Below are 13,201 nucleotides of genomic sequence, written 5' to 3'. Positions count from 1 at the left end.
AAAACAAACGGCAGATAAAGTTATCTACAGTGTAACACAGTGATACAATTAGCTGTGTGCGCCCCTGTCAACCCCCATTTCTTCCTCTCTGTCTGTACATTGTGTATGTACCATGTTGCCTTCAAGAACCTGCCACCATATGCTGGAATAGTACTGGCCCCCAGGTTTGCTACTTGTCAGTGATTTTATTATAATTTAATTAAACACAAATAATCAAATCATTACATAAATTAAGCTTAAATAAAGCTCTATTTACACACCAATGGACCACCCCTGCAGGTGTTTTCACTTTTGCCTAATTGGACCTCTTCCAAGGATCTTTATTATTGATTGATTGATGACCTCACGTGACTCCTTGCTTGTTTCCACCCAACAGAGGTCTGATTAGCAAATAAGTAAAAGTAAACACTGTGGGTGTGCAAAGCCTATAAGTAGTATATGTTTAATACATGAAAAGAGACAGTTTTTGCAGTTTGTCATCCACAAATAGGCTTTCATGTGTATTCTTTTTGTAACCTGCAGCCATATTAAACACTGAGCCAGATGCCTGACGTAACCTCAGGGATGTCGTCACCACAGCCCAGTAAGCATTTGTTATAATGCCATGCCTCACACATAAGACACAATGTAAACACAGCCAGTGATTGATGATGAATTTGCACCATTATTAACAATATGTTTTCAACAGAAGGACCAGAGATTTCTTCAGGCAGCGTTGTTGTTTCAGAGACTGAGAGTGCTGCCAAGTCACATAAACCAGGTACAGTAACATAGAAAGCAGAAACACTGAAACTGTTGAAAGCTATATGCACAGTTTTAACATCTTTATTACATTGTGTGTAGACATGACGTGGAGGAGGAGGAAGAGGAGGGAGCCTCGACAGAGCCCATTCAAAGTGCCAGACAGTAATAGCATTTTTCTACTGAGTATCAATGAAAGAGGGGACCGAAAAGAGGTTGGTGTTTGACTACAACTGTGTATGTACAAATAAGCTCTTTTACACACACTGCATGGTTTTTGTGTGACACAGTGTCTGCAAAAAGACAAAAATCGATCTCCGTGTTCAAGTCCTGCTGCTGTTCTCCTCCGTGCACAGGAGATGCGTAAATTCCTGGCTTTGCCAATTGATGAGAAGACGACCCACGCTGCACGAATGATGGCCAAGCTGAAGAAAGAGCTGGCAGAAAGAGAGGAGGAGGAGGGGGAGGAGGAAGAAACGGGAAAGACGAAGAATCCAAAACAAATCAAGGGTAGGACAGTTCTCCCTAAACAAACACCCGGCAGACATGAGCTGAAGATGGCCATGATGAAACGAGGTGAGTGGAGAGTCAAAGCTTGTCAAAGCTTTGTAAAACCCCTGTGTGCATAGGCTAACTTGCTAATCTAAATGCTAACTATCGCCTGTCCTCTGTCCCCAGAAAACATTACGAAAGACAGCAAGCATGACTTAATCTCCATGGAACGGCAGAAGGCAGTGCTGGAGGTAAACGGTATTCAGGAGTTGCTTAGATCTTAATAAAGGTGGAGTCACGTCAACAGTTTTGAGTGTCTGCTTTCTGTCAGCTGATGCTGTCAGTCATCTTGAACCACGTCCATCATCTATGTTCTAAAACTTTATCTGTTTTGAAATAGTGCTTGAAGGCTCTTTCTGAAAGAGCCACACAGCATTGATGTCATTTTGATAATGATGATATTTTACTTCTTATTATTCCACTACCTCAAAAATTCCTGTAGACAAGCATGACTGATTGACAGCTGAATTAAAGAGTACTCCACCGATTTAGGATGTAACTTTTTAGTCAGGGGACTCAGCAGAGACTATTTTAGTTCTGTCTCATTCATTCAAACATTTTTTGTTTTTTAGTAAAGGGGAACCAGTTTTACACATCAAAGTCTGTTTACAGGTCTTGGAAAGTACTACTGCATCATGTGAAAAGTTGTATAAGTTAAGTTGTATTGTAGGGAGCTGTGTGAAGTCTGATGAATTGATTAGTGGTGCTGAAGACTACAAAAAGTAAGTCTTTTGAAAATGGAAAGAATCTGGGGGTGTGGAGTTGGAAAGAAGTGAGCTTACCAGACCTCTGTGGCCCGCTCCTCATCTCTGCTTGAGGCTATCGAGGCTGTATTAGCCGCCACTAGCATAATCCACCTGAATCTCTGACCTAAGTGTCAGCGGTCACGTTGCATCATGGGTAAAGTTGGCGCCAGGTTTAGACAAAGAGAAAGAATGTGTGGAATAAAAAAGACAATATCTCTGCTTCTGCTGCATCGATTTTACAGGACAGCGATGCTAAATCAGTGGAGGACTCTTTTTAAACACTAACATCAGCCTAATATATCGCTGCACCACTGTAGATATTCTAGATGATGAAGACACTGAGCTGAAAGTTTAAAGCATCAAGGTAGACTGTGGGGTGAGCAGATGGATACTGGTGAAAGCATATTAAAACTAAAATATTTAGATTCACCTGATTAGCTGATTGAAAGGAAAACAACTTAAGAAACAGAGTGACATGGACGTGAAGTCAAAGTGGAAACAGGCATAATACCTTTTTACAATCCAAAACAGAAGTTAAAACATGACTGTTCTCAAGCAACAAACCATGAAAAAATAGGAAACTGAAGCAAGGGATTTGTATGTTTTAAACAAAGATTAGACGAGCATTATTAAAGACACTGTAACGTGGTCGTTTTGTTCCATCAGTATCTTCTTTATACACTGCCAGTACATGTCTGGCTTTGTCCTCTCTCTCCCTTCCTCAGTTATCTCTGATGACAAAGAGGTCTGAGATTTTGAGGATGGACAAGGCCATAGCAAAAGAGGAGAGACAGCTGAGGGAGCTTGAAAGGATCATTGAGAGGGACATCCTCAACTTTGAAGAGTTCCTCAGGGAGAACGAGAAGAAGTCTGTGGAGGCCCGAACGTTGTAAGAAATTTGAAGATGTGACATGTTGGCTGCTTCATCAGTGTGACTGCTAATGTCATGACAAGAGGACATTCATATGACGTTTAAAAAGTCACATTACAAATGGCTGCCTCATCTCTGTCTCTCAGGTTTGAACAGGAGGCAAAGTCCAAACAGGAGAAGAATGCTGAGATCAAGAAACTGACTGCTGAAATCGGGACCATAAAAAGGTAGCACTCTGATAATGTCGTATAAGTAACACGTATGAGTGTCTGAGAGGAACTATAAATAAGGGTGGATACATGTGGATTTAAATCTAGTCTTTCTTCTTCATAGTGAATTTGCCAAGTTCGAAGAGATCCTGATAGACTACAAGAGGTACCAGGAGCTTCTGTTCAAATTGTCTCCTCCAGAGTGGCAGGAGGCCCAGAAGCCCAAGGCTTTGAAAGCTAAAGTCCCGTCTGACGGAGAAGCTCAGGAGGAGGTGTCAGCTGTTAGGAACGGCAAGTACTTGGTGCAATAAGTTAATCAACATGACACAGATTATGAGGACCAGGGTAGTACTGGTTGATGCGGTCTAAGGTCCTAGTGGTGTGATTTGAGTGATCACATGCGCACAGGTTTGGAGAGCAAGGTTTCCAGTCCTGGTAGAGAGCTGCCGTCCATCAGAGAGACCAGGATGTCCTCAGCCCACAGCGACACACTGTAAGGAGACCTCAACACACCCACCTCTATCACAACACTGATGGCTGTTGCTGCACATCCTGTATTTATCTTTTACATTCATACACTCTGATGTGGTGATAATCCCTGAAAGAATCACTAATATACATCAGAACATAGCTTTAAAAACGTGCTGCTGCAAAAACCTTCTCCTGACCCCAAACTCCGTCTTCTTCTTTCAGGATCACACATTCTAAACTGGATAGAGACAGCTCAGAATATGAGGTCAGTCTAACATCTCTCTTAATCTTGAGTATTTTTCTTTGCGCAGTACTCACAGTGCACCTTTATTGCCCCACCTTGTTTGTCTCCTGTGCAGGATGAGCCAGAGCTGTACTTCACTGATCCCCAGCAGCTACTGGATCTGGTGACAGAGCTGACAGATCAGAACTTGTCCCTGATTCAGAACTCTGCAAGGGTGGAAGAGACACTGGAAGAGCTCCGACAGTCCATGGAGACAACCAGGAAGAAGATGTAAGCATCATGGGTCAAGGGTCAATGCTCTGTGAATGAATGATTTTAGTATTTTACCTGTTGTCTTGCTTTAAAAGTGGAAGCTCTTCTGACCCCTTCAAGTGCCTCACTTAAAATATATTCCTTCTATCTGCTCTTCTTCCTCAGTGTTTCCTTAATGTTTTTACCTGGAATTTCAGGCCTTGTTTCCCCCTGTACACCATTTACTCCCTTTAATCCCCTCCTCTTTCCCACATCCATGGAACGCTGAATCCTTTCTGTCTGAAGTGAAAAGGATGAAGAGCAGCTGACGCTTCAGCTGAACGACATGAACCAGAGAATCGACGCAGAGAAGGCAAGAGGCACCAAGCTCAAACAGAAGATTCAGCTCCATGTCTCATTGAACACAGAAGACCAGGTAAGGAAGCCGAATGTGTGTTTGACTGCATTTTAATCCAAGATCTGAGCGGTAACAACACTCAAGAATCATGTAAGGTGGCATTAGTAACTTTGAGCAGTAGATATCTGGTCTCTCTATCTTGCTTGCAGGACGTCATGCTGGACGCTCTGGGTGAGAAGGTGGCGGAGGTCCATCGCTGCTGCGTGGATGACAGGGTGACCAACCTCAGCACCTTGGAGAAGCTGGCCAATATTGAGAACCGCATGTATTTGCTGCTGCAGGGCCTCGAGAGCATCCCAGAAGAAAGCTTAGAGATGATGAAGAAGATCAAGGACAGTGAGAGGAGGAGCAGGTAGGTCTCAGTGACTACGCTTTGCTAACTTTCTCTTGACGGCAAGAAAAAAAAACGATAGAGCAACAAATTCAAGCCTCTTCTGAAGATAATGTCAAATGGCAATGACATAACCTTTGGCAATTTGGAATATATTGCACACCAGGATGTTTTTTCCTTCAATATATTCCTTCCAGACTGAATAAAAAATACAGTAGCATTTTATTTTAAAATCCCCTCTCTTCCTCCATCATGTTGCAGGCAGCGCGAAGAAAAGCTGAGAGAGCAGAGCGAGAAACAGAAGGAAAGGATGAGGAGGTACATGGAGAGATCCCTGGCTGACTCCAAGAAAATAGTAAGTCATTTGCTTAAAACAGCCTTCTACACTATTCTCCAAATGTTGTATTACCAGCAGTAAACATCACAGTTTAATGTCAGTAAATGATCTCTTCGCTTCTCTTTTAATGAGTTAGAACATTAACGGAAGCTCACTGTGTGTCCTGATTCAAACTGAATACCTGTCTTAAAGGCTGAAACGGAATTCACAGTAAAAGTAAACACTATACAAACCCAGGAGCGATGCTTAAACTGCAGGTCATTTTCTTGCAGAGTGGGAGGAAGCTCATGCCCAGGTGCATGCCTGTTGCCCAGAAAGTCAGAGTCAGCAATGTGGACAACACCCCTGCTGAAGACGAGCTCCATGCCTACCTCTTCGCCTCTGAGGACACAGAGTGAAAAGAAAAGAAAATTAGGCAAAGTAAATAATGTAAAGTACAATAAAGCAGTCTGGTTGCAGTGAATAACTGAGTCTCTGGTTGTATAACTGTTAGCACTTTAAGTATTTGGATTATTATGATCATATGTACATTTATTTATATTCCTCCAACAACTCCATTGCTGACTCTATACAGTCTACGCGTCTGATTGTTTCCAGTAAATAGACACATCCGTGATATGATAGTTTATACTGAAATGTGCCTCCATCTGTGCAATGCAATAAGCAATATGATCCAATTTTCCTCATCGATTTTCAAATAATATCTCTACATTAGGTTCTGAAAAAAACCTGGTTATACTTCAATTACAAGTTGCAAAAAAACGACAGTAGGCGGTGGTGTCGAACGTGTCTGTCAGTCATCTACCGGAGAGGAAGGAGGATGAGGAAGTGGCTGCTGGAGCAGGACTGGACTCAAGAGATGTAGCTAGCTGCCCCCACGGAAGCACCAGCAGCTGTCAGGGGGTTACTAGCTAGGCAGCTAGATAATAGGAACATTTGACAATGCGATGGGCAACTGCTGGGCATTCTGTGTCGGGCTCTTCAGGAGAGAAGCCAACAGGATCCAGAGAGGAGGCGGGTAAGTGAAACATGGCACTAGCTAGGTGAGCTAACTAGCTTAAAAAGCATCATCTGATGCAGCGTATCCGGTTACTGCTGCTAGCGTTAGCTAAAAGTTGGTTAGCCGATAACTGACACCTCGGCGTCTCTGTTAGGACTTTTTGACAGCTCTGTGTGTTAGCCTGGTAATTATGTTGTAACCGAGAGATAAAGGCCAGCCAGTAAGCTGCTGGTTACGATATTGTATGGTCTGTGTGGGGTCTGACCTGCAGCCAGCTAGTGCCACCAGGAATCAAGACCCCACCCCTAGTTTCAACAGCCTGGACCTGAAGTCTAGCTAGGTCTGAGTAAAAGACAGCACTAGCATAAACGGCAGACTGAGCTGGGGCTGTTTAAAAAGTCTTTGGCTGTGGACTTGTATTTGGACCTTGTACTTCAGTCTGTCCTGAATCTCATTCCTGATACATATGCTGGGTCTCAATTGTCTGTTTCTTGCGTTATTGGCAGGCCGGTGTGTCATCAAACCTAAGGTTAATAATTGATGTTTTTTTTAGTCTAACCCTAGAGGCTTGCTCTCTTCAAGCAGCAAGCTGTTCAACACTCATACATCACTTCCATGTGGAAGTGACAGCTGTGTATGCATTTATTATAAAGGCTTTAGCGTTGGATTGGCGACATTATAAATGTGTAAAACGTCCAATTTGCCTGCTCTCCCATTAGGTCATGTTTTAACTTTGTAAAGTGACAGCCATCTGAACTGGCAGCATCGTGCCACACTCAATGAAGTGAAGGAAAAAGAAGACGATCGAGTTACATTTGGAGTTAATAAGCCTGTCAAGTCACAAAACGCTGTCCTAGCTGTCAAAAGCAAAACGCCAGCTGTGAAGTCCCTGTGAAAGCCATATATGTTTCACTGCAGACACTTTGACATGGCACAGCACAAAAACAACAGGTGTAATCAATAATGTTAATTATGGCTGCCTGCCCCAGGCCCCTGGTGCTGTGCATGCTGCCGTCACTTACTGGGACACTTGAATGGAACTGAACCATCGTTAATGTTATTAGTTACACCTGTGCTTCTCTTGCTGTTACAAGTCAATATCTGCCATTAAAATAAAGCTCTTTTCAGCAGCTGTTTTCTGCTCTGTAACATTCAGTGTTTATTAACCCATTAACTCTTAAACGCATATATTCCTACATACCTTTGGTCACAAAGTCCATTACTTATTTATCTCAGATTGAGCTACAACTTAAAATACCATTACATGTAAACTTAGCAGAATGTAATTTTAACAATAAGAAACCCCCAAAACAGATTTTTGTTTGTTTGTTTGTTGTCTTATTGATGACTTTCCCTGTAGGCTATTATATGTGATGTTTGTATACATATTGGACTGTGTTACACATACTGCTCAATGACTGCCACTTACCAAACCAAATTAGTCAGCACACAAGTCACAGTCTTGTGGTCATTGCAACATGGCTGTGTACACTTCTGCTTCAGCCTCTGAATTATGTGATGGGGTAAAAGACTCAGACTCATCTTTCATTTTAACCCTGATCAGTAGACCCTTCAATATCAAAGAAAGTGCTGCTATTGAAGGATCTTTGTTGCGTTTAAGGGTTAAAGAATCACATCAAGTTTTTGATAGAAAGGGACGTTGGTTAATTTACCTGTTTAGTCTTGAGAATATAGACACAAACGTCATCACTGCATTTACAGCAGATCACTGGCATTTGGGTTCGGTTGCTAGAGTTTTAACATATGTTGTGTAAACTTGCTGAGGTGGATTTTTGGGGCAGTTACAGATGGGCTACGTATTCATTCACTGTGCAGTGATTTTAATCTATACGTAGGCTGGCATTGTCCACGTCACTTCCATACAAACAGGCAAAGTTGTTCAAACATTACAAATAAGTAAATGATCATAATGTTGGCCATAAAGCTGCATCAGCAGCAGCATTTCAGATGAAATGTTTAAGCCATCATCCACTTTTGCAACTAACTGTCTGTTAAAAATGACAGGCCTTTTAACAGGATTCAGATTATTGCTAGTGTGTTCACACTCTCTTAATTATTCATACAGGTCAAAATACTTCCGAAGCAGTACCACGGGGGAGCATTATACAATAGAGGTATGAGTCGTACATTTACTAGTATTGTTCATTTAATGACGACTATTCAGTATAATGTTATATGTCTAATTGTCACTTTTAATTTTGCAGTTTGAAAATCTGGTGGAGAGTGATGAGGTGAGTCTGATCATCCTTCTGATCATGTTCTGAATATATATATATATATATATATATATATATATATATATATATATATATATATATATATAAAAGAGATTTCAGTCCCTGAATAAGTTTAAGGAAAACCTTGTTAGAGAGTTTTGGAGCCAATTACATTGTAATAGACTGAGTAAGTGTTTTCTGAGACGTGTAGTCTAATTAAAAGCTGCATTATGCTGGTACTCCCAGGATACTTTTTACTTTCAGACTTTCCTCTGATAGCCTTCCTCCAGTGATGGATAGTAAAATGATGGGCGCACCAATGGGCACCTCTCACTGTGATGCAGCAGTCAGGGAGTAACTCAATTACTGTCTGCAGAGTCCCAGACTAGTAGCACTCGAGTCGAACAGGGCAGCGGAGAAGATTGTGTTTCACATTGCTGTATGGTAAAATGTTGTGTTTGTTGCATTGCAGGCTGAGAGCCCACAGCCCTGCCCCAGGTAAGAAAAAAAACAACCACGAGTATTCTTTGACCAGAAAACTTTGAAAGAAGAGTTTAACCTTTAAAGCATGTTGTGTTGTTTTAGGCCCATCAGCGAAGATGAGATCAAGCACCTCAAAGAGCACCGCTACACTGCGATCACAGACAAGCAGATCCTGATCGACCAGAAGCTGCAAGTGGAGGTGAGAGACAGTTTATACGAGCATCTTTCGAGTGATCTGTCTCTTTTAGATTAACAGCCCCCCGTTATTCCATTTTTTATGTTTTAGACCTGTTTTTGCCTGTCTTTTAATTTGCTGCATTGTTTTCTTCTGTTTTTGTAATTTTCTGTTCTGTGTTTTGTGTTTTTGTTTCATTTCGTTATTTCTGCTTCAGTTAGAGGCACAAGAGGAGAAGTTGAGGCTAGAAGAGGAGGCTAGAAATGCCGCCCAGCGGGAGGCCGCCAGGTTGGCGCGTGAACGAAAATTGAAGGAGGTGAGGCGGCACTGAGCGCTCCCTTCTGCCAGTTTGACTTACTGCTTGGCTAAAACAACTTCTCCTCTAACCTGCTGGCCCTGTGCAGCGGCTTCCCAGCATTTCCAGGCCCCTCCACCTTCTGTGTCTTAAAGGGACACAGTGATATTTCCTCTGTTCAGTCTTCTTTTTGTCCTCATTAACCTGCCCGTGTTGGATTGTTGTCTGTTTCAGTGCTTTATTTACCTGACAAACCACATATTAGCATTGTTAACATTCTTAATTATCCGTTAGACAAAAATCATAGCTGCAATGGAACAATGTTAACTATTTCAATCACTTTATTGTAGAGAGACAACACACGTCACATTTATTTCAGTTGGGCACTTGGATGGAATAATATAATAGGCGGTGGATGATGAATGATACACTGCAAGGACTAAAGTGCCAATAGACATAAAACCAGCAATGAACTGTATTCATAAATACAAGCAGTGACTTGAGGACAAGACGAGGCCCACGCTGCAAATAATGCCACTACACTGAAGAAATGTGGACTATTGGAATATAGTAGTATTGCAGCAAGAATATCATGGCTTAATATTTCCTATACTGTCTCAGGGAAAGGCCTGCTGAAGGAAACTGGCTCTTCATAATATGTTATATAACGGAAATGGGACTATTTCTTTGCTTTTCATGCCACATACCACTGCTTCTCTGGTGTTGTTTTGTTTTGTTAAAGTTATTTGCTCACATGTTTCCCCTTTTTTTCACCAAAAAACGGTGAAATTGTTGTTATTAATATAGACTGACCTGACTGATCTTTTTTTTTTTTTTACTTGATGTATGGTTTTATTGTAAGCAGCTGTCTGCCCAGAGGAAACGAGGGAAAGCAGATGGCTCCGGCGGTGAAACTCAGCAGAGAAAGTGAGTCACTTAAGTTCATCAGACAACAGGGTAGTTGTTCAGCTGAGGACGAGCTGCGGTCATGAGGTTTTCCTAGGTTTTAGTAGACATTCTCAGTGGACAGTAATGCTCGATATATTTAAAGGGGCACGAAGTTAAGAGAGCCTCTCATCCACCTCAGAACTTCCAGGATCTGACAAATCAGATATTAAAGCACTACAAGGCAAGCTGAGGCAGGATCATCTAAATGTAAATAACAGGTGTCACTAAAAACCTTATTATTCAGACCCACTGAGATGTGTGAAAAAGCGTTATGAGTGGATGTTCTCACAGCTCTGTTGTGCTGATTGTTGTCTCCTCCTGTTCCAGACCAGCCTCTGGGGAGGATTTTGATGTCTACCTCCATAATGTAAAAGCCCAGTCCGAGGCTTTCAGGAGCACCAGTAAGTGAACCATGTAGCCTTAATTGTATAAGCTCTAATTATACACAGGTATACGTACACTCACTTCAGAGCATACTGCATTGAAAAGGTATGAGAGCTGCACACACTCTGTTATAATAATTGACTCTTTGTTTCCAGGACTGCCCTCTGACAACAACGTGGTGACCCCAAACACAGAGTACAGCTGGGATTTCACCACCAAGACCCGCTCCACCAACGATGACGGGACCTCACTGGATCTAGAGTGGGAGGACGAGGAAGGTGAGAGTTATTTGCTCAGATTGGAAACCTTTCTCTTGCTGAGCAGTTGACTTTATTCCCTTCGACTCCTCCACTGCAAAGACGAAACAAATCCATCAAACATCCTGGTAACATCCGGATTGAACTTCTATTGAAGTTTGACTGTAGTTCGGTCACTCCGGGGGTCCAAGTCAGAGCTTTCTCTGCCTCCACACCAGGACTCCGGTTATTTCTCAGCTGAGATTGATTCTGTTCTTCTCTGACACTGCAGCAAAGAGGAGGAGGAGGAGGAAGAGGCAGAGCAGGCCATTTGTGCTCAGTGAATACAGTCTTCATATGTATGAATCCTCCTCAAAAGGCACATCAGAATGTTTAAATGACGGGTGTGAAACAAGTCAGTATGTAAGGATTCTTGGTTGACATTCAGCAGAAACACATTCCTCATTGTGGCCATATTCAGTACCACAAAGCGAACACCCTCCTCCAGTCCAGACATCACTGTCATTTTGGAAGTTTGGCCGTAAATTTTGCTGATGTTTGCTCCTATTTATTCCTCACTACAAAAGCTACACTTTTACCTGTGTGTCTGGTATTACAGCCGAATAGATATATGTGGTCAATTCAGCTCTGACCATAACATAAAAAGATTCTCTCTATACAAATATAGCATCTAAGTTAGGCTCCACAAAAGACCTAAAAATACAATTAAATTTGGTTTAGAAAGTCTTGGGTAGGAGCAGGTTTCTTGGATTCTCTCTAAACCACCAGATTACAGCCTGCAGCACTTTGTGACTTCCATGACTTCTGCTGTCAGAATGAAAGCTCGTGTCCTTGCGTCGCAGGAATCAACCGTGCACTCCCAGCCTGGGAGAGGTCTCGGACGGAGGAGGACATCTTGCGCGCAGCCCTGAGGCCCGGCAGCAAGCAGATGAACAGCGGCCCGACCTCGGCCTCCGAGGACTCCAACGCACTGGAGTGGGAGAATGATTTTGTGAGTACCCATCCCGAGGACAATGCAGACACTGAGTTTGAAGGGTTCGTCAATCCCGTCCTAGACACTCCCTCTGAGGACGCCTCGGACTGTGGCCTCAGGTTGGACAACCAGGACAGATAGTGTCCAGCACCAAAGGAGCAGTTTGTCGTGTGTCGTCTTCATGTCAAAGCTCACCAGCTTTCCGCCTCATGAAATGGAAATGTACTTACTTTCTCTTCATATTCTATAACATGAGCCTCTGATGCTGCGGGGATATGTTGTGTATCTCTACACTACAGTACAGTGTAGTGATGTTTCTATCGAATACTCATTATTTCAGTGCCTTCATTTGCCAAATTAGCCGACCATTTTATGCATTGTAAGTTAAACTGATCAGTTCCCACCCGTTACCATTTGACACATTGTTCAGCAAGTTCAACACACAGTGCCCAGGTGACCATGCAGAGCGGCCAAGCTGCTCATACGCACTGCGGGAAATGGACATATTTCACCAATAGGGAAACTTGGACAGCCACTGTGCAGTGCCTGGGGACCAACTGCAGCTCTGAGGCCAGTGCCTTGGTCAGTGGCAAAGCCAAGAGTTTCCCTGCATGTCTTTTGGTGTGTGGCGGAAAAAAAACAAAACACAAACACAGAAAAAAAAAAAACATCCAAGCTCCAGAAAAAAAGTCCTCACTCAGTCTCTCTCCTTAGCTTCAGCTCTGCCCCTCAGTTTTACTAAGTTATTGCATGATAGAAAAGGAACTGAATTCCATATAAAGGTTGCTGATGAAAAAGGTAAAACATCCGACTAAACCATTTTCATGAATCTGTATAATCATGATAACAATAATACAGCCACGGTTTCCTCTTCCGAGTCTTGGATTGATAGCACAACACCTGACAGTTTAACATAGATTGACAGTGATCTGTGATGAACGCTGGTTATGCCCGGGTGCACAGCATGTCATCAGACAGCAGCACCCTCCAATAAGGCATGGTGATACGCTGTCAGTGCATGCACTCTGACGAGGAAGCAGTGATCATTGCAGTGACCCCGCTCCAGTCATAAGTGGGGGTTTTGTACTGGAAGAACTAATATGATACAGTCATATTGCCAATACGGGACCTATCAAATGCAAAACTGTAATTTGTGCATTTTCTGATACAATAGATCAACAAATGCACCAATGAGACATTCATTTATCACCATCCAGGCTCAAAACAGCTTTCAGATCTGATGAAGTGTGTTTTAATAAATCTTTTGCAGTTATCTGACTACAAGAGACCTTTTTTAT

At 42.5% G+C, this 13,201-nt stretch overlaps 2 protein-coding genes across 3 annotated transcripts; both read left to right on the top strand.

The window, feature by feature from the left end:
* The first annotated feature begins 543 nt into the window (after positions 1–543).
* LOC139291643 (cilia- and flagella-associated protein 100-like) lies at positions 544–5,549 on the top strand. The gene is made up of 15 exons (XM_070913743.1): positions 544–583; positions 689–760; positions 844–956; positions 1,098–1,317; positions 1,420–1,484; positions 2,765–2,928; positions 3,057–3,137; positions 3,244–3,410; positions 3,528–3,612; positions 3,813–3,855; positions 3,950–4,104; positions 4,372–4,501; positions 4,633–4,835; positions 5,076–5,169; positions 5,424–5,549. Exons 1-15 carry the CDS (start codon positions 544–546, stop codon positions 5,547–5,549), a joined length of 1,758 nt encoding a protein of 585 aa, XP_070769844.1.
* A 471-nt stretch (positions 5,550–6,020) lies between these two features.
* ap1ar (adaptor related protein complex 1 associated regulatory protein) lies at positions 6,021–12,044 on the top strand. Of its 2 annotated transcripts, none has more exons than XM_070913592.1 (10): positions 6,021–6,169; positions 8,238–8,286; positions 8,377–8,403; positions 8,861–8,886; positions 8,974–9,070; positions 9,264–9,362; positions 10,207–10,268; positions 10,617–10,690; positions 10,829–10,951; positions 11,773–12,044. In XM_070913592.1, the coding sequence occupies exons 1-10, from the start codon at positions 6,099–6,101 to the stop codon at positions 12,042–12,044; spliced, it is 900 nt and encodes a 299-aa protein (XP_070769693.1). In that variant the 5' UTR covers positions 6,021–6,098. The 2 variants fall into 2 exon arrangements, with proteins under 2 accessions (XP_070769693.1, XP_070769694.1); XM_070913593.1 differs by having other exon boundaries at positions 10,204–10,268.
* Positions 12,045–13,201: the final 1,157 nt, after the last annotated feature.

Source organism: Enoplosus armatus, chromosome 10 (assembly GCF_043641665.1).
Source record: "Enoplosus armatus isolate fEnoArm2 chromosome 10, fEnoArm2.hap1, whole genome shotgun sequence".
In the NCBI taxonomy this organism is placed as follows: Eukaryota; Metazoa; Chordata; class Actinopteri; order Centrarchiformes; family Enoplosidae; genus Enoplosus; species Enoplosus armatus.
This window is presented reverse-complemented; position numbering and strand designations above follow the sequence as displayed.

What these genes read in the sequence shown, in the direction of transcription:
- LOC139291643 (XM_070913743.1), top strand. Translation starts at nt 544, where the DNA reads ATGCCTGACGTAACCTCAGGGATGTCGTCACCACAGCCCA. An exon ending in AAAGAGGGGACCGAAAAGAG is followed by an intron (nt 957 to 1,097) that starts GTTGGTGTTTGA and finishes CTCCGTGCACAG; the next exon opens with GAGATGCGTAAATTCCTGGC. An exon ending in GATGGCCATGATGAAACGAG is followed by an intron (nt 1,318 to 1,419) that starts GTGAGTGGAGAG and finishes CTCTGTCCCCAG; the next exon opens with AAAACATTACGAAAGACAGC.
- ap1ar (XM_070913593.1), top strand. Translation starts at nt 6,099, where the DNA reads ATGGGCAACTGCTGGGCATTCTGTGTCGGGCTCTTCAGGAGAGAAGCC. An exon ending in AGGATCCAGAGAGGAGGCGG is followed by an intron (nt 6,170 to 8,237) that starts GTAAGTGAAACA and finishes TTATTCATACAG; the next exon opens with GTCAAAATACTTCCGAAGCA. An exon ending in CGAGGCTTTCAGGAGCACCA is followed by an intron (nt 10,691 to 10,828) that starts GTAAGTGAACCA and finishes CTTTGTTTCCAG; the next exon opens with GACTGCCCTCTGACAACAAC.